General features: G+C 35.9%; 1 protein-coding gene across 1 annotated transcript; it reads right to left on the bottom strand.

Moving 5' to 3' along the window:
* Positions 1–527: 527 nt before the first annotated feature.
* On the bottom strand, positions 528–17,850 carry LOC108338124 (ATP-dependent zinc metalloprotease FTSH 4, mitochondrial). Its single transcript, XM_017574846.2, has 7 exons — positions 17,646–17,850; positions 16,855–16,942; positions 16,263–16,526; positions 15,030–15,269; positions 14,814–14,938; positions 12,707–13,183; positions 528–1,734 (listed from the first exon to the last, which is right to left on the bottom strand). Exons 1-7 carry the CDS (start codon positions 17,670–17,672, stop codon positions 805–807), a joined length of 2,151 nt encoding a protein of 716 aa, XP_017430335.1. The 5' UTR covers positions 17,673–17,850; the 3' UTR covers positions 528–804.
* Between the last annotated feature and the right edge of the window lie 3,059 nt (positions 17,851–20,909).

Raw genomic sequence — 20,909 nt, 5'->3', positions numbered from 1 at the left:
AAAAATATTAAATATACTTTTGTCTCTAAAATTTTAGATTACTTTCATTTAACACAAAAACAAAAATAGAAATAGGTACATAATTTAATTTAAAAACAAGAAACAATTTTTAAAAATAGTTTGCAAAACAAAACATATTTAATTCTAGAAAATATATATTAACTTATTTTTATAAAAATGTGATAAAATTAAAAAATAATTAAAATAGTAAGAAAAAATTGTACAATAATTATTATATTGACTTTGAGAGAAAAGATTATATTAATTCCTTTTTAAAAAGTGACACCAAATTGAAAAGATTTAAAATAATAATACAAACCTGAAAAACTCTCGAAGAGAAAAAAACTATTTAACCTTCTAGGGATTAACATTAATACTTCATTTTACCTTTAGGAAAGCAGATTATATAAAGATTAGCAGAACAACTTTTAAATGCATAATTTTAATGCAACAATAAATTACTTAAATTTAGAAAAGTAGAGCGCAATTTGACTTTACAGGGCATTCAGAACAAGAAGAGAAGAAAATAAATAGAACACGGTAATGTACTGTAATTTAATTATAGTTTCTGATGAAGTTCAGGTGAGAGAGTCCCAGATCGAGTAGGAGGCACATGAAAATATATTAATTTTTCATTGTACACTACAAACAATGAAAAAAAGTAAATGCATATATTTTTATGCCAACTAAAATCCGAGGTGCATTACCTGAGTTTCTCCATGTGAAAAACCTGAAAAAATTACTATAAGAACATTTTCAATCTAGTCGTACAAGTTATGTTTGCTGCTCTAGCATCTTTTTCTGCTAAGATCCCACTGGAGCACTTTTAGCCTTGGCAGCGGCAGCACTGGCAGCGGCGGCAGCTGCAGTGGCAGCAGCAGCAGCTGCAGCAGCTGCAGCAGATGCCGGGTTGCTGGATGATGGAGGCACCGTGTTGGATTGTGAACTGCTCTGAGCTTCAACTGTTTGTGGTTGCGTCTGAGTTCTAACTTCGGCAAGCAATGCCTTTATCTGAGTTCCTGTGAGAGTCTCGTGCTCCAAAAGAGCATCTGCAAGTGCATGATGCTCCTTGCTGTGAGTGGTCAGAATGGTTTTTGCATTGTTGTAAGCCTTCTCCAAAAGTTGCTTCACCTCTTTCTCAATGAGAAGCCTTGTCTCTGAGCTCATGCTCCTCCCATTATCTACGTAATCGTGACTGACTAGTCCAACTTCTTTGCCCATGCCATATTTGGTAACCATCCTCCTTGCCAAACTAGTTGCTTGCTGGAGATCAGAGGATGCACCACCAGTGACTTCATTTTCTCCGAAAATTAGTTCTTCGGCAACCCGGCCTCCCATGGCAACGTCAAGCCTGGCAAGCATCTGTTTGCGGGAAACGCTAAGCTGATCCTCATTGGGCAATTGCATAACCATGCCAAGTGCCATACCTCGGGGAACTATGGTTGCTTTGTGAACAGGGTCGGCCCCATCAGTATACATGGCAACAAGGGCATGACCTCCCTCATGATAAGCAGTGTTCTTTCGATCCTCCGCAGATACAACAGCTGACTTGCGTTCACTGCCCATCAGCATCTTGTCTTTTGCAAACTCCAAATCAGCCATTCTCACAGCTTTGGCACCATCCATTGCAGCCTTGATAGCAGCCATGTTAATCATGTTTGCAAGATCGGCCCCAGAGCACCCAGGTGTTCCTCGAGCAAGGACCATTAGATCAACATCGTCAGCCTTCAAAACCTGTATTTGATTGGAGACAAAAATCCAGCAAAACAAGTATAAGTAATGCTGATCATAGTTACACAAGTAATGGATATAATATCTAAACTTCAAAATAAATGGGTGTGTGTGGGCTCATACTCGAGCATCCAATTGATAGCCAATCATAGCCCAAAAAAAAAAGCATTAAACAGAAATGTTTAGTACCAATACAATGAGAGCACTAACCATGTACTTCTGAGAAAAGGAATCATGCCGTCTAATCCAATCTACCAAATAAAGAGGACCAGATGTTTAGAAAGGCTATTCTAGAAAATATAGGCCTTAGTTTCAATGATTACACCAGTTTTAAACCCCGCATTGTTAGGACTTAGTTTGACTAATTTACATTTGATAGTTTCTGCAGGGAATATATGCAGTTTTATTTGTATTTGTGTCTGTTTTTTAATTTCTTTTGGGAGGAGGGCAGAAAGTTGTCAGGTTTGGGAATTTTGTGGACACATAATTTCTCTATAATTCCTGAGCTCTGGGACAGCAAAAAAATCCTATAATTTCTGTAATGTACTGTGATTTAATCACAATTTGATGCTTTTCAACTAGGTGTTCTATCAGGTTAAAGGAAGGAATTCTTGTAACCACCAAAATGTAAAATCCCGATATATGCAACCGAGGCTGGATACTGGAAGGAGAAATTCGAATGGCTATAAGCCAGGCTTGTGCCAGGGTTGATGTGGAGGAGAAATTGGCAAAAATGGATGCGCATACAGGGCAGGCGAAGGAAAATTCTAAGATGAGTAAGGCAGTTTGTCACACTGAGAAGGGAAAGGATCATGTTCAAGCAACCATGACATGGATGGTATCAATCAAATTGCAGTTAAGGTGGAACTGCCTTCATTTGACGGAGATGATCCTATTGGGTGGATTACTAAGGGAAGTAATTTATTTTGAAGTTCAAATACTAGTGGAGAAGTAAAACTAAATTAGAAAAGTATGGGATAAACTTTAGATGGTAGAAGTTGAAGAGGGAAATGGCAATATGGTTTGGGGGGCAATAATATGAAAGTACTTTCCAAAACCTGGCTGAAATGAAACAAGAGGGCTATGTGGAAGAATTTATAATTTATAAAATAATTTGAGTTTTTATCATCACAAGTTCAGCGTTTACCCAAAGGAACAACTTTTTGGATTATCTTTAGGGTGGTTTGCAAAATTAGATGCAATGCAACTCTTCAACTCAACAATAATTCAAGCCATGCCGCTTGCGCACATCTAGAGGGAAAGAAATGTACTCACGCAGAATGGCAGTGTTTCAAGGTTGGAGTGAGAAAATAGGGTCTTCTGGCAGTGTTTCAAGGTCATCAGAATGGCTATTTGGCTCATGACGAAATGCAGGATCAATAAATAATAGAAGTCACCTACAGTCTGATACGCTGGACAAAATCATTTCAGTCTAGGGCTAAACATAACAAGCACAATCTGGCAAAAATAAAGGACTCTTCATCTGTTGGCTTCCCCAGCGATATGAACAAAGGTTAAGCAGAAAAAAATAAAGGTTGGAGACATTTAACATACCAATAGTTGATGGAAAGAAAAGGTAGAAGATTCTGTTTTAGAATGCGTAACTTAATTCTATAAAATCAACTTTTAGGATGAGGACCATCCAAGCTTTATAAAGACTGCATTGGGCCTACCACATATCTCTAGAAAATGTTGGATCAATCACTTGAGAGAGTCAACATTTCAATGGCTACATTCTTCAATGCTTCGATCGACGTCCTTGGCCAACTCCTTTTACAGGTAGTCCATACCAATAAACCCTGATAGGCCACGATTAAGGTGAGCACTGAGCACAATTAGGAAACTTTCTATAACACCCATTCACACCTAGGCTATAGGCCTATGGCACTATAATGCAGGACCCTAACAATGGATCTAAGAACTAGACATTGGAAATCAACTTTGATAGGCTGTAATTAGGGTGGGCTAGGGGTTACAACAGTAAAGGTAAACACACCCTCGAACTCAGATTATAGGCCTAGAACGTGGAAGTGCTGGTGACCTAACAATCAATCTAGGATAAGCTTTGAGACTGGTTCGGACTTAGGATCGAACTTAATCCCACTAAACTGACAGGGAAGGTGAGGACAACTGATAAGTACCCAAGAAATTGGGGAACCCACTCATCAAAAGCTAACTATTAAAGTAGGAGAACATAACACTTAAATACTCCACTGAGAACCCATACTACTCAATATGGGACTTGGATACCCCATAGTACCCCATAATATCTTGGCAGCTTTCACTCTACAACACTTCACTTAGTGATACTTCACTCAACTCCCTCATTGGTCAGAACCCTTTGTAGGCAGCCGTTCCTGAGACATTTACAACCAGCTCCAATACCATTGATAAGTACCCAAACACTAGGGGAACTTACTGTTAACAAAATGATGAAGATGAAGTTTTGATGATGTCCAAATCAAATCAAGAAATACCAAGTTTCAAGAAGATCCTTTGAAGACTTGTATTGTTATAGAAAGCTTTTGTAATAATTGTAATTAAGTGTTTAGGACTTAGACTCTTAGTAGTTTTTGGTTCCATATACTTTCATATTTCAAATTTGATGTTTAAAGTAAAAAACGTACTGTATTAATCGATTAAATCTAGTGATAATCGATTAATTCGATAGGAGCTGAAAAACTCTAACTGGCTAATCGATTAAAACTTGCTTTAATCGATTAGCTAATCGATTAAAATGTGGATTAATCGATTAAAGGTAACCGTTGGAGTTTTCTAGCCGTTAAAACTAGCCGTTGTACTCGTTTTAATCGATTAACAATAATATTAATTGATTAAAAGCGTTAAATGGAAACGAAGAACGGAAGAATATTTGCTTAAGTCTATAAATAGGCTCTCATTTTCCATCAACAGCAACTCTTCCCTTGTGCTCTAGTACTCAGAAATCATTGAGAATTGAGTGATCGTGCTCAGCTAAAGAAACCCTTGTTTGTGGAGCTGTTGAAGTGCTATTGCGGTGACAGAGGAATAGTTGGTTGAGCCTTGGTGCATCTAAGGAAGTGCTTGGAAGAGAAAGTTATCCTTTGTGAAGTATTCGAAGGAGGTGTTTCATCCTTTGTGAAGACTCGAAGGAGGTGTTTCATCCTTTGTGAAGACTCAAAGGAGGTGCATGTTCATCTCTTGTAGTATCAAGAGATGTGGTTTCTAAACTTTTACAAATTGTTTCTTTGTGATTGTAATTTGTAATTGTTTTGTGAATAGTGAACTGTTTATCTTGATATGAGATAAGCGACTGGAAGTAAGATTGGTAAGATCTGAACCAGGATAAAATTATCTGTGCAAATTTCTCTCAACCTTACTCTTTTATTTATCATTAATATTTGCTTGGTAAGTTAAATTGAGTAGAAATTTTAAAAGGCACACATTATTATTAAAAACCAATTCACCTCCTCTCTTGGTTTGTTATTCCACGCTAATCATTCCGCTGCAGCCGCTCTAACACTTACACACAAAGTTTGGGTATTAAGGGGGGAAAACAAAACACTTAAATACTCCACCAAGTATCCCATACTACTCGATGTAGAACTTGGGCACCCCATAATACATAAGTTCCTATCAACTACCTTCCCAAATTGACTTGGCTATGTGCCTACTTTCTATAAAATCTCAATCTCGTTAGAGTTGATAACCCAAGGAGTGCACCCTACGCCTCTTTGATCATCCCTTGCATTGATAATCTTTTCCAAGACATTGGCAACTAACTTTGATAAATAGTAATCAAGGTAAGCTAGTGGTGTCTACAATTCAGGCAACTTTCCAATATGAAGCTTCATGTAAGGAAAAAATTTCATCCATGGTGCCAATTTTTCTATAAAAATTTCCACAATTTCATCACTAACATCTTTACTTCTACTTTGGGACTCGAGGTAGATAAAACAAATAAGTTCAGAGTAAGACTAGGAGATGGCATAGAGTTGTGACAAAAGAGTAAAGTGGGTTTGTTGATGAAGTAGGATAGCAATGGATATTTTAACAATGCGTATGGGTTGGATTTGGAAGTAGATGAGTTTAGGGTTGCATGGCTGTAGACATTAGGAAAGGAGTTAGTTGACTGGAAGGAAATATCCATGATAATTAACCATGATACTTGAGTAAAATTTATTATTAACAAGGGCAGGTGGAATCGTGGAAAGAGATTGGAAAACAGAAATTTAGACAGAACCTGTGAGATGATTGGAAGGAAATATCCATGATAATTCACCATGGCACTTGAGCAAAATTTATTAACAAGGGCAGGTTGCACGGTGAAAACAGTTTTGGAGAACATAAATTTAGGGACAGTACCTGTAGGTTATAATAATATTGTGGGGAGTCCTACAAGGAAGATTGGGTGATTTCTATGGGCTAAAGACGTGTAGTCAAATGCTGCAGAAATCAGTCACTTAATAGCAAATCAAAAACATTGAGTTGTCTAAAGTATTAGAGCATTTTCTGTAGTTTCCAACAATTTAGTGCACTGAATTACCTCAACCAAAGGGCAAACCAGTTAGTGCTCTTTCATATCATAGTAGTCAATCCTTGATATTGGTAGAGTACACAACCCCCAAAAAAAAGGATGGCAGCATGACCCGCCATTCTAATATTTTTTATTTATATAAGTGCGTAAGTGGATATATAAATGCTTAAAAAGAGCAAGAATCAAGCAATATAAAAAAAATACATTCTTAATGTTAGGATATTTATCCTATTTTATCATTATTATAGTGTGTCAAGGGTTACCCTATTTATCATGATTATATTGTGTCTAGGATTACCCTATTTATCATGATTATATTGTGTCTAGGGTTACCCTATTTATCATGTATTTGTGTATTAATTTATTCTTATAAATAGAAGATTGTGAGAGGGATCAATCAAGCCCTCTAGAATTATTTTACAGTTCAATCTTAAGTTGGTATCAGAGCGGGAGTCAGAGCGGGTCGATCCCGCTCTGGTTTCTGTCTCGTAATATATATCTGTCTGGCGCCACAGTTCTTCGTCGCCCGCCACCGTCCGCCGCTGCCCGCCGCCGGCCACCGTCCACCGTCGGCCACCGCCGTCCGTCGCCGGCCACCGTCCGACCACCGTCGCCGCCGACCACCGCCCGCCGTTGCCGGCCACTGTCGTCCATCACTGTCAAAGTTTCCTTCATCTAAACCCTTAGGGTTTTCTTGTTCCTCGCTAGTACTATTCGTCTTCTTCAAAAATGGCGTCTGGCAGTACTCTTTCCTTCTCTGGAAGTCCATCAATTACCTCTGAGAAGCTAAATGGAAAAAATTATCTGTCATGGTCTGCTGCCGTTGAGATGTGGTTCCTTGGCCAAGGGCATTATGACCACCTTGAGCGAGATGGAAGCCATGTGCCTACTGAAAAAGCTGATCAGTGGAAACAAGTAGATTTCCAGTTGTGTGCCCTGTTATGGCAATCAGTGGAACCCAAACTTCTTGTATCTTTGAGGGCTTTCAAAACTTGTCACTCCTTTTGGAAGAAAGCCCAAAGCATTTATGTTAACGATATTCAACGTCTCTATGACACTACGAACAAGCTTGCATCTCTTAAAATGGCAGACCATGATATGGTGTCCTTCATGGCTGAAGCCCAATCTGCTGTCGAAGAACTTAGGATGTTTTTGGAAGTAGATCCATTAGAGGATATCAAAAAGAAACTAGACAAATTTTACATGGTGTTGATCCTTCGTGCCCTACATCCCGATTTTGATCATCTCAGAGATCAACTTCTAACTAGTCATGAGGTCCCCTCTATGGAAACATTGACCACTCGCCTTCTGCGTGTCCCGGTACCTCAAACTCAAGAAGCGCATGAACTAGTGGAACCATCTGTCATGGTTGCCACACGAGGAAGAGGAGGACGTGGCACTAGAGGAGGAGGACGAGGAGGTCGGGGACGTCTTCAATGCACATACTGTAAAAGGATGGGTCATACTCAAGAGAATTGTTACTCCTTACATGGTTTCCTTTCCAAAACCGCCAATATTTCGAAGACTGAAACTGCCACTTCGAAGACTGAAACTTCCACTTCTATGTTTTCTGAGGATGAATATCAAGAGTATTTAAGGTTAAAGTCTAACAGCTTGGCACAACCATCTCAATCTCCCAATACATCAACAGCCTGCATTTCTCAATCTATGGAAGGTCACAACCATCTCAATCTCCCAATACATCAACAGCCTGCATTTCTCAATCTATGGAAGGTCACAATTCATGGGTAATTGACTCAGGTGCTTCTGATCACATTTCTGGTAATACCTCTTTGTTCTCATCTATTTCCTTTCGAGAAAAACCTCATTTCATAACCCTTGCAAATGGATCTAAAACTTCTTCCAAAGGAGTCGGTCATGTTTCTTTATCTCCCTCCCTCAATCTCAACTCAGTCCTTTTTGTCCCTAATTGTCCTTTTAATTTAATTTCCTTAAGCCACTTGACTAAAATGTTAAATTATTCAATAACCTTTGATCATAAATCTTTTGTTATACAGGAGCGTGGTTCGAGGAGACAGATTGGAGAAGGATATGAAGCTGGCGGATTATACCATTTTGGATCTCGTCCAAGGGTGTCCTGTGTTGCTGCTCCTAATCCTAAAGTGCTACATGATCGACTTGGCCATCCTCATTTGTCCAAATTAAAAAAAATGTGTCCTGAACTGAGTGGTCTCCAAACCTTAGAATGTGAGTCATGTCAATTAGGAAAACATGTTAGATCTTCCTTTCCTAAAAGGTCTCAATCAATATGTAATTCTAGTTTTTCCATCATCCATTCTGATATATGGGGACCTAGTCGTATCTCCTCCTTTGGTTTTAAATATTTTGTTACCTTTATTGATGAATATTCACGATGTACTTGGGTTTATCTTATGAAAAATCGTTCTGAATTGTTAGCTATCTTTACATCCTTTTTGAATGAAATCAAGAATCAATTTGGTCAAGTAATCAAAATATTAAGAAGTGATAATGCAAAAGAGTATTTCTCATCCTCCTTTTCTGCCATCTTGAGTTCCCATGGTATCTTACATCAGTCTACTTGTCCTCATACACCACAGCAAAATGGTATAGCAGAACGAAAAAATAGACACTTGGTTGAAACTGCTCGTACCCTTTTGCTTGGTGCCCATATTCCTGTCCATCACTGGGGGATGCCATCTTAACTGCATGTTATCTTATTAATAGGATGCCCTCCTCCTCTCTTAATAATAAAGTCCCTTTCTCCATTTTGTTTCCTAATGATCCTCTCTTTCATACATCTCCCCGAGTGTTTGGCTGTGTATGTTTTGTTCATGACATGTCTCCAGGTCTAGACAAACTCTCCGCTCGCGCTCTCAAATGTGTCTTCTTAGGCTATTCTCGACTTCAAAAAGGATATCGGTGTTACTCTCCTAAAACTAAGAAGTATTACATGTCTGCCAATGTCACATTCTTTGAACAGACTCCTTACTTCTCTCCATCTGTTCAGGATGTTTCTATCCTCCAGCAGGTCCTTCCTATTCCAATGGCTGAGTCACATAGTTCCACTGTCTCTGTCATTCCAAGTCTTGATCACAATCCTTCTACACCTGTTTCTCCACATACTGAGAACATCCCACACAGGGCCCCAATGGATAGTCCACCTCCCCAAGACAATGGTGAATCTCCTACTTCAGATTCTTCTCCCTCGTCACCTCCTCCCACGCCTCCTGGTGCAAATGATTCAGCATGGCCTATTGCCCTCAGAAAAGGTACTCGTTCCACTCGAAACCCTCATCCCATTTATAATTTTCTAAGCTATCATCGATTGTCGCCCTCCTATTTTTCTCTTTTATCCTCAGTGTCCTCTGTTGTTATACCCAAGAATGTGAAAGAAGGGTGTATGCAGTTAAAGTTGGCCCTGATGGTGAAATTGTTCGGCTCAAAGCTCGGCTTGTTGCAAAAGGTTACACTCAGGTTTATGGTCTTGATTATTGTGACACTTTCTCTCCTGTAGCCAAGATGACTACTATTCGTCTCTTCTTTGCCATGGCAGCCATTCGTCACTGGCCACTTCATCAATTGGATATCAAGAATGCCTTCCTACATGGTGATCTTGAGGAAGAAGTTTATATGGAGCAACCTCCTGGGTTTGTTGCTCAGGGGGAGTCTGGTATGGTATGCAAATTGCATCGATCTCTATATGGCCTCAAGCAATCCCTACGTGCTTGGTTTGGAAAGTTTAGCTCCATTGTTCAAAAATTTGGGCTAAAATGCAGTGAAGCAGACCATTCAGTTTTTTATTGTCATTCTTCTCTCGGGAAATGTGTTTACTTACTAGTATATGTTGATGATATTGTCATTACAGGAAATGATGCTGTTGGAATATCTCAACTAAAAGAGTACTTGTGTAGACATTTTCAAACCAAGGATCTTGGAAGTCTCAAATACTTCTTAGGCATTGAAGTAGCGCAATCAAAAGATGGAGTTGTAATCTCCCAAAGGAAGTATGCTCTTGATATATTACAAGAAACAGGCATGATTGATTGTAGACCGGTAGACAGTCCCATGGACCCAAACCAGAAACTAAGGACAAAAGAATGTGAATTATTTTCCGATCCAGAGAGGTATAGGAGGCTGGTTGGAAAACTGATTTATCTCACTATTACAAGGCCAGATCTATCCTTTGCAGTTGGAGTGGTTAGTCAGTTCATGCAGGCTCCATGTGTTGACCATTGGAATGCTCTCATTCGCATTCTAAGGTATGTAAAGAAGGCTCCCGGGCAAGGATTGTTATATGAAGATAAAGGAAGCATTCAGGTCTCTGGGTATTGTGATGCAGATTGGGCAGGTTTACCTATTGATAGACGGTCTACTACAGGATATTGTGTTTTTCTGGGAGGAAACATTATTTCATGGAAAAGTAAGAAACAGAATGTAGTAGCTCGATCAACCGCGGAAGCCGAGTATAGGGCAATGGCATCACTAACATGTGAACTTATATGGGTGAAACAATTCCTTCAAGAGGTTAAATTTTGTGACATCCATACTATGAAGATGTATTGCGACAATCAAGCTGCTCTCCACATTGCATCAAATCCAGTGTTTCACGAGAGGACTAAACATATAGAAATTGATTGTCATTTTGTTCGTGAAAAGTTGTTAACCAAAGAAATATGTACTGAGTTTATTGGGTCAAACGATCAACTCGCAGATGTATTGACCAAGTCATTAAGGGGTCCTCGGATTGAGTTTATTTGTTCCAAGCTTGGTACATACAATTTGTATGCTCCAGCTTGAGGGGGAGTGTTAGGATATTTATCCTATTTTATCATTATTATAGTGTGTCAAGGGTTACCCTATTTATCATGATTATATTGTGTCTAGGATTACCCTATTTATCATGATTATATTGTGTCTAGGGTTACCCTATTTATCATGTATTTGTGTATTAATTTATTCTTATAAATAGAAGATTGTGAGAGGGATCAATCAAGCCCTCTAGAATTATTTTACAGTTCAATCTTAAGTCTTAAAAAGTGACCTTTAAACCTAACTCAATCTCACAAAATTAGTTAATAAGATGAGATTGACATCAACCTATATATTATAACTTGACCATATTTCTGGTAGATGTGAGACCTCTAAAACACACTCTCACACTATCCGTTTGTACTAGATTTCAGGTGATGTATGGATGAGCACCCCCCATACTATTATTTGCTTTATCAGCTGAAAAAGAAAAGTGAAGATTGTAGCCAAAGAGTGACAAGAACATGATGTAGCACTTAATAGATACAACAGAAGTTAGTAAGTGAGAGAGTTAGTTAGCCAGTTGGGGGCTGAGATAATCAGAGAATGCATGTTGCCAATAAATAAGAAAAGGAGATTTTATCTGGTAAGTTGTCAGAGAATTGGGGAGATTGGGTATTGAGAGGTGTAGACCATTGAAGTTCTGCAAGTTAGGCACTTTTCTTTCCATAATTATGATCCAATTTCAGTGACACTAAGCATAAGTGTCATCCAGCTAAGGCCCAAGATCAAATGGAACAATATGCCAAAAAATGGAGGAAGGGATGACACATTTCTATAGTGACTGGGTTTTCTTGAAATTAAGGCTAAATAGACAGCAATCTATGTAACCAGATCAACTAAAAGTTAGCTCCTCTTTTCTACGGACCATTTCAAATTAAAGTACAGATAAGTTTGGGCAGGCTTCTTACTTCATCAAACACAAGAAGTTAATCCAGGACAAATCTTTGACAGCAGAGAAGTAATGGAGAAAAGACTCAAATCAAGGAATATTTTGGGCAATGAAAAGCTTTAGCAATAGAGAATGCAACTTGGGAACACCAATAGGTTTTGCAGCAGCAGTTTCCAACTTTTCTTTTGCTGAACGCAAGGATTCCTCATAGCCAAAAGCAATAAAACTAATTCCCTAAGGCATAGAGATCACCGAAGTGGGTTTTGCCTCCCCTGACAAATTAAAGTCCATATGAAAATTTCTGAAGGAAGGTCATGATAAGGTGCCAGAGACCACCCAGAGACTATTTAGAAAGCCCATCTAAGAAATATAGGAATCAGTTGGAAAAATCATCGCATTTTTTCTTTTTTTTTAATATATATTATTTTTGTCAGCTGTTGACTCAAACACAACCTATCCCACCCTCTGCCTTCAACTTTGACCACCAATCCAACCTTATATCCCAAATCACCAACCTTATACCCTCAAACACAATCTGTATTAACAGGTGCAGCTTTAATAACTGTCATTTGACAGTTCTAGAGGAAATTGGAGGGCACAGGATGTTAGGGAAAGTTATGTGCTTGGTAGTTTTCTGGAGGGAGCCTCTGAAGGAGTTTATCAACATTAGGACAGAGAAATTGATGTACCATCCGTAATCTGGTGTGATTTAATCCTACTTTTATCCTGTTCAAATTGGCATTCTACAACGTTCTTTGCAAGGGATAAAACCATACCTTTGACATGTGTGATTCCAAAATCTGCTGTCTTCCTCTTACATCCGGATAGGGAACATCAACATTGCGGTCAAACCGCCCAGGTCTCACCAATGCATCATCCAATGATTCTGGAAAATTAGTTGCTCCAATCACAATTATTCCCTCATTTTGCTTGAATCCATCTAGCTCAACCAATAACTGATTTAATGTCATCTTCATGTACATTTGGTCCTTTGGATTACGGCTTCCTCCAATAGCATCAATCTCATCAATGAATATTATACAAGGTGCTCGTTTCCTAGCAGCAGCAAAAAGATCTCTCACCCTTCGTGCACCAACACCAACATACATCTCTTCAAATTCACTTCCACTGCTGGAGAAGAATGGAACCCCAGCCTCACCAGCAATAGCTCTAGCCAACATTGTTTTTCCAGTACCAGGTGGACCAACAAGCAAAACTCCTTTGGGAAGCTTACCACCAAGACGAGTAAACCGCTGTCACAAGGGAAACAAAGCACAATTATAAATATGATAAGGAAATGTACAGGCTGTTATATGTTATCAGGAAATAAGCATATAAAAATATAACAGAAGAGTATGAAAAAGGGATGTGACATCAAACAGAATCAAACATAACTCAGGTATTGACTAACAAATAGCCCATTTAAGTAGTTATCTTATATACGTCACCAAATTTTAGATTGCCAAATGAAATCATCAGTTGATCAACACCAATCGAAGTAGAAATAACTACTAAGAATATTTAAAGAGTATTGTTCTATTGGTGTTAGACAAGGTATCATCCTGAAGTAATAATTCCCAAATCCAGTTACCATATTTTCTCCAGCACAAACTGTGCTAAATATATTGATGCTTGATAGGCATACCATAAGCTATGGAGCCAAGGTACCTACCAACTGAATAGTGACACAAAAGCATCTTTCAAAAAGAAACATACTATAAGACTTGAATTTGGATGTATTGGAAAAATCAGTGACTGTATTCTCAGCTGATGTATGTGTATACATAAAAAAATGAGTATCAGTATATCTGAAAGAGGAAGGTTACAGCCTATATTCCTTAAACTAAAGATAGATTCACCCAAAAACAGCTTTATGTATGTTGTACACTACTATAACAATCATAATTTTAACAGTTAGGATTACATCCAAATTATTTGAGTTTTAGACATTATTATCCAAAGAGATCCAATTTAGTCACAAGTTTACTTGAATTGTCATAGGATACTGGGTGATAGGATAGAAGGCAGGGGAGCCTAACGGTAGGAGACAGGGGGAAGCAAGCCAAGCGGTGGAAGGTAGTGAAGAGCTGGAGCCGATCAGTTGAAGAGTGACTATCCTAACTGGAACAACAGTTAGGATGAGCGGGAAATAATTATAGTAAATAAGGCCATATCCTAGGGAAATATTCAGTATAAATTAATTATAGTAAATAGAATTATATCCTAGGGAAATATTCAGTATAAGTTAATTATAGTAAATAGAGCTATATCCTAGGGAAATATTCAGTAGAAGTTAATTATAGTAAATATAATTATATTATAGGGAAACAATTAGTATAAATAAAGGGAGAGTCTATTGTTAGGGTTATGCTTTTGATTATTGAGTTTGTTGACAAGCGGCTATGCTCTTGTGAGGGAGGTTATGCTCCCAAGTAATTGAAGGAGGTTATGCTCCCAATTACCCTTGTTTACTTTGTTTATTCAGATATTACCATCAATAAAAGAGATTCATTCGTTTATTATCATTCGTTCATTGTTCTGTTACGTGTTGTGAGTGTGTGAGAGGTTATCTGGTTAGGTTTCGTACTCAGGTTCGTAACAAATTGAATGACCCTTGTACAGACTAGGTACTTGAATTGAATGACCCATTTACAGACTAGGAGCTAGATTTCTTTACATGGCCTTAAATCAATAATCACGTGATGTGATCAACAAAAAGACACAAGGCCAGGACATGTAATGATGAATATAGGTTAAATTATTATAAATTATATTAATTATATTATATCTTCATACACAATACCAGTTCAAGTGTTCAAGCATGGTTGCATAGTGCCTGAAATGTATGCAACAGGAAGCATGAATTTATGGCAAAAAATCTACCTTAGGATCTCGAAGATAATGAACAATTTCTTCCAGCTCAGCCTTTGCCTCATCAACACCTTTTACATCACTAAATTTTGTGCTTGTTTCCATGATGGGTTGCACTTCTTCATTTATACCAAGTCCTGCAAAATAGGTAAATGCAAACCAGAAAACATTTCTTCTAAGATCAGATTAAAAAAACTATATGAAAAGACAATACTGAATAGGAAATACCTTTACTAATTCCTTTATCTTCAACGAGTGCTCCTATACCAGAAATTACGAAAAAGGCCACCGCAATGGTCCTGAGCGTACGCCATAACTGATCTTTTATATTACCACCTTCTCTAGCCACCATATGGATTGGATTACTAGCAGTTCCAATAATATTGCCTTTTGTTGATTTTCCTAAATTTCTTAAAGCAGAAAGTCCAGCTGCAGTTTCTTCCTCACTCGCTACTGAATTGGACATGCCTGAAAACTCATATCATCTCTGGTCACAATTTATGGTCTAAAAAGTCATGCTAGAGAAAAAAATATCTAAAATACCGATGTAGTATGATTAATATCACTTTAGACAAGTATTAATTGAAGTGCCAATTTTTGTCAGCTGAATATATTTTCTGTCTTGCATCAATTTGTTATCATACTTGTTCAAGGACTTCATCAAAGGCCAAAAGATGCATTACATTCCTGATATTAAATTTAGTCACAGAGAATAATAAGATTCTTTATCAATCTGATTAAGTGTACAAGACAATAATTGAACCTTTTAATCCCTGGAAAAGATTATTGGCACGTTAGAAATATAAGAGATATTATCTAATTTTTCTAACAAGTACAGAGGATAAAGTATTTGCAGGCTTGAGAAAAACATATAAGTATGGAAGGTTTAACCAATTGATTCTGTTACTTCAGTAATATATCAACACCTTACTCATTCAAGAATTTCGGTTAAATGAGACAAGATATCAAAGTACAACTTTAAAAAAGTGTGCACGTGTCTGTGATGGGGGAGGAGAGACTACACAGAATGCTTGAGTCTTTAACATCAAATTCTAGCAGTCAGTACATGAAGAATTCTAAAAGAAATGGGAAAAAAATAAAAAATCCTAGACCGGGAACTTTTTACTTAATGTACAACCTGGAAAAATACTCCCGTTTCACGGATTAGTGGATAACCCAGCTTTCTAATAAAAATAGTAACACCTTTTGTTTGTAAAAAAATTGAAGTCAGGAAAACAACTGCTTGGTCAGTGAATTCTAGCAGATACAATTTGACCATTTCCACACAAAACATAGTACCCTGAAAAGAAAGCAGAACCACAAAAACCACATATGGTTGTTTGCTAGGCAAAGACCTTATATATTTGAATAATGAATAAAATTAAAAGGTCAGTCAACAAGTATTGACAAATATAGGGTAATCAAGCACACAAATATGAGCAGTTCAACCCAAATAAGCACCTCTCCTTAATGTCTTCAGTAATTCACTTTCGTCAAGCCTATCAACTTTCACCAATGCTTTCACGTATTCAGAAAGAGCCGAGGGACTATTATGCAAAGATGGTTGGCTTTCAAATACTCTAATCACAGCCTCAGGATCATTCTGATGGTAAAGTTCTTTGAGATAAGCAACTTCAGCAGCTTCATCTGCATCACGCGCTCGACGAGCTATACTGCCAAGGTAGCTAGACTGAAATCTCTCTTGGGCACCCAAAAGTCTAAACCCTACATAATTTTCAAAGTAAAGAAAAAAAAGCTAAATGCCAAACGGAACACAATATCCAAGTACTTGGAACATGGACGTACACTGAAAGTAAAAAGGCATGCATAATTTCACAAAAAAACAATTCATCCCCACCTCCAAAGAAAAAAAGAGAGAAAGATAAAATAATCCCACAACACAAAAAATTGTTGAATGTTAATTCCCAAAACAACATAATTAGGGAATGAAATAAAGCTATATTAAGAAAAGAAAAACTTTTAACTTATTTAAGCAAATAACTAGAAGTTAACTATAAGAATAATGCATGGTCTAGGAGGAAGAGATCTATACCTGGACGATGTCCAAACTTATTGACAGAAAAATAGCTTGCAGCAAATACACTTTGAATTTGTCCAAATTTGGATTGTCGTCTTGCAACCTGTAAAAATAAGTTATGAAAGTAGCTAAATCATTAAATAAATCCAAGATACAAAACCACGTATGCCAACTAGTATTGTGTAAAAACTAGCAACATAGTCAATAATGCACACAACATGGACAATGAACACAAGTTTAAGTTCTCATATTTCCTAGTGTCTTACACTTATTTTTTGGTGTAAATGGAGGGGATTGAAAGTATAACCACAAGCAAATTATGAAAAGTTTGACCACTAATAAAAACACTATAAGATGAACAATAGTAAGTTAAAGACCAGCTGTGCAAACCCGATACTTGGAGCCTCCACAGGATATTCATTCATAAGTCACAGAGCCAAAATCTCCATACACACAAATTACCATATAACCCAACAGGCTGAAATCGACATGGATGCAATCTTCACTGCTCCTAGAAATTCTCAAAACAGAGACAGCCATTTGTTATGAGGCCTACAATGACTTGGGGGCAAAAATATGCCATTTCCCCTATAGCAGAAAGGTTTAAATTATCTTATCCTGAATCAAAACTAGAAGAAACCCCTTAGACCCATTATCCATTAAACTACAAAGAATCTAGAAAGCGGCTGAAGGAGAAAAGGGCACAAAAATCAACAAGCCAATCCTATAAATTACAAAAATTAGGGTTTCAGCAAAGAATAAAAAACAAGAAATCGTGTTGGATTGAGGTACAGGAGTCAACTTACCTGCGATATCAAAGGCCTCAAAGCCATGCTCGCGTGATCGAGCTATCTCAATTGAATCACGAAATTGTTGCAAATGGCAATGATCCTTCTTAAGGTTGGTATTCGTTGGACATGCTACAAAGAACAATTTTTTTTTTTCTTTTTGATAGATACTTGAATGAATAATGGATTTTTTCTTAGAAAAATAACTTATAATTGGGCTGTGTAGTCATATAGGTTTAATAAACTGGTAATGTTAAATATGAGAAAGATTTCTGTTTTCTCACTTAATTTTTTTTTCTATGTACTTTGTTTTTAATGTTTGTATTTATTTTATTCATCACATATTTATGTGATTAAAAAGTCGATAGATTAATAATATAGGATTTAAATAAAATAAAAGTCGTGTTATTTGAAAAGACTAAAAATCAATAATCAACGAAAAAATAATAATGGAAAATAAATAAAACGGTTATACAGGAAGTAAAAAACATACAGACTAAATTATATGTTTTCGATATTAACAAAAGATATATCTTTATTTATTAAAAATAAGTGTATATTAAGAAAAGAAATATCTTTATTTATTAAAAATAAGTGTGGAGATCACACCACACAATCCATTGATTATTCCACGGTATTGAAATTATATATTATCTAATAATAAAAAAAGCACCATAAAAAAGTAAAATAAAATTATTTGTAAAGTGTGAATTTATATAATATCTTGGAAGACTTAATTAATAATTTAGTTAAAATATGTAAGTTTTTTATTCATTTTAGTTTATATATTTTTTCTACACAATTGAGTTTTTATTTTATTTTTAAAAAAATACTTATTTAATTTCTTGCTTTTGTAAAAAGAAAAATTCAATGTGATATTCTATATTGGATGTAACGTTAGAAGTGGACTTTAAGCCTTATTGAGGGAATTCCACATATTCCCTTCACATCGAGGTATAGACATCTCGTACGCGGGTGGAATAGAAAAATAGAATGTCCACGTGGATTTTTAACCTAACTCAAGTCCACAAAATCAGCTTTTAAGGTGAGGTTTGCACCTCACTTATATATTATAATTTGATTTTATCTCTAATCGATATGGGACTTCCAACAATTAATACTATTTAAAAGTGTCACACGTCAATATGTTGGTTTGTCATATATCAAATATGAATTATCTTTTATAAAAAAAGATGACACTTCTCAAAATTATATACTTAAAATTATAGGTTTCAAAATAAAAAATATCTAGATTATGAGACATGATATTTTTAATTTATATTAAAATTTACCTAACACAAGAGACATAATGAGTATTTTTATAAAAATATGACCTAAATACATAGACAAGATTACTAATTAAATTTAACTTATAATATTCTTAGTATTAGAATTGAGATGAAATATGGATATTTTATTATTTAAGTATAAAGTTTATGAATAATTTTTTTAATTATGCAAACTTTATTAAAAAAGGACTATTTTTTAAAATATGTTTTCTTTACATTTTTTAACTTTTCTCTAAATTTATGAAAATTATAATTATTCTTTTGTACTTTATAGCCCATCTTAGGAGTTATAGTAGAGAACATAATAATTATTATGATTATAATTTTTCTCACTAAGTTATTTGTTGTCATTTTTTCTTTAATTAGTTTAGAAACTTTTATGTATATGGGAGTTATGAGTTTTGCATGTGGTTCTTTTAAGGTTAAAAAAAATCATGTTAGTCAAATATCATCAAGGAATATTGAGATCATTTATTTAAATCTTTCTATGTACAAATTTAGTTTTCTTAAGAGTAGTAGAGTTTGGAACTTAAGTTCGAGAAAAACAAACTTTAATTGACAAGAAAAACTTTTATGGTAGTACCTTGAGACAAATTTTTCTCATTTGTTTGTTTTTATTTTAATTAATTTAAATATGTGTAAAACCTTAGAAAATAGTATTTTAGAATTGGTGGTAGTTTAAAAATATTGAGACTCAATTATTTTAATATTAAATAGTTTATTTATAAATAGTTTTGTTATAGACGAGTTTCATTATTTTAAAGCGTATCATCTTTCTAGAAAATATTTTTCTAGAGTTTTCTACCTTCTCTCTAAGAGTTTTAACTCTTGAGTCATCTCTTTGATAATCAGGAGATGCCTAATCAATCACGGCGACGATGTCTACTTTTCTAACCGATTAATTTTTGTTATAGAACAAGTAAATTTCGACTCCTTTTTTCTCTCCCGTTCCTAATATGTTTTTAGAAGAATCTTGTACTATTGCATGTGTAATCATGCTTCTCCTACTCATTCTCGGTTCATCTAAAGTTCTAAGGACTCTGTCCGTTTTCAATTTGGTGTTTCGTAGGTTCGTCTAGATATTCATTGCATTTCAAGTAATCGGCAGAACGTTCTTTGAGTTGGGGCTGTTTCTTGTGAGGTAAGGGAAACTATAATTCTTTCTTTAAGTTTGTGTTTGCATCATAAATTTGGTATTTGTATGAATTATGGATGATTTTGAGAAATTTGTATGATTGGGTATATACTATGTATGTTTAATTGATGATTTTGATAGTATGATATAGAGTATAATTGGAATGGTGTGACTGTGATGTTTCCACTGTTATGATTGTGTGTTTGGGAGTGTTATTGTTGTTTGAATATGATTTTAAAGCATTTGGAGTAAGTAAGAGTCAATTACTTGGGTTTTAAGCTTAAAAAGTGAGGTTTGATGAGTGAGTTTGAGAAATAGGTATTGGAGTGAGAAGGAAACTGGTTTAGCATTGTCATGAGGTTATTTGAGACTTGTGATAGGTGTGTTTTGATTAAGAACTGAATTGTAGCACTTAAGTGGTTCCTTGTTGAGGTTTTAAAATGTTTTTAGTGCGAAGAAAAAAGGTTTGGAGTAGTGGTATTTAGGAGTAAGAGGTGTGTACTATTATGGACAGTTGAGAATTGATTAGGAGAATTATTATGACTTGTCTAGACTCTTGGTTAAGAGAAATATGAAGTAAAATGAATTAGTAGATGAAATGATGAGTTTTGTATGGTTTTAGTTTTAATTTTAGGGGTTTTAACTAATAAGATTTCAAATTTCAAGTTCTGGATTATAGGTGATAATTTGTAATCTGTTATTGAGTCAATTAGGACTTGTTCAAATGGTTAGGTTGGAGAAATTTGGTGTAGAAGGTGAAAATATTAGTTTAGGTGCTTTTATAATTTCCTTCACATAAAATATTTAAAACTTTAAATTTCATATGTCTAAAAAACAATATTCTAATTCTTTTACATT

Source organism: Vigna angularis, chromosome 7 (genome assembly GCF_016808095.1).
Source record: "Vigna angularis cultivar LongXiaoDou No.4 chromosome 7, ASM1680809v1, whole genome shotgun sequence".
Taxonomy (NCBI): Eukaryota; Viridiplantae; Streptophyta; class Magnoliopsida; order Fabales; family Fabaceae; genus Vigna; species Vigna angularis.
This window is presented reverse-complemented; position numbering and strand designations above follow the sequence as displayed.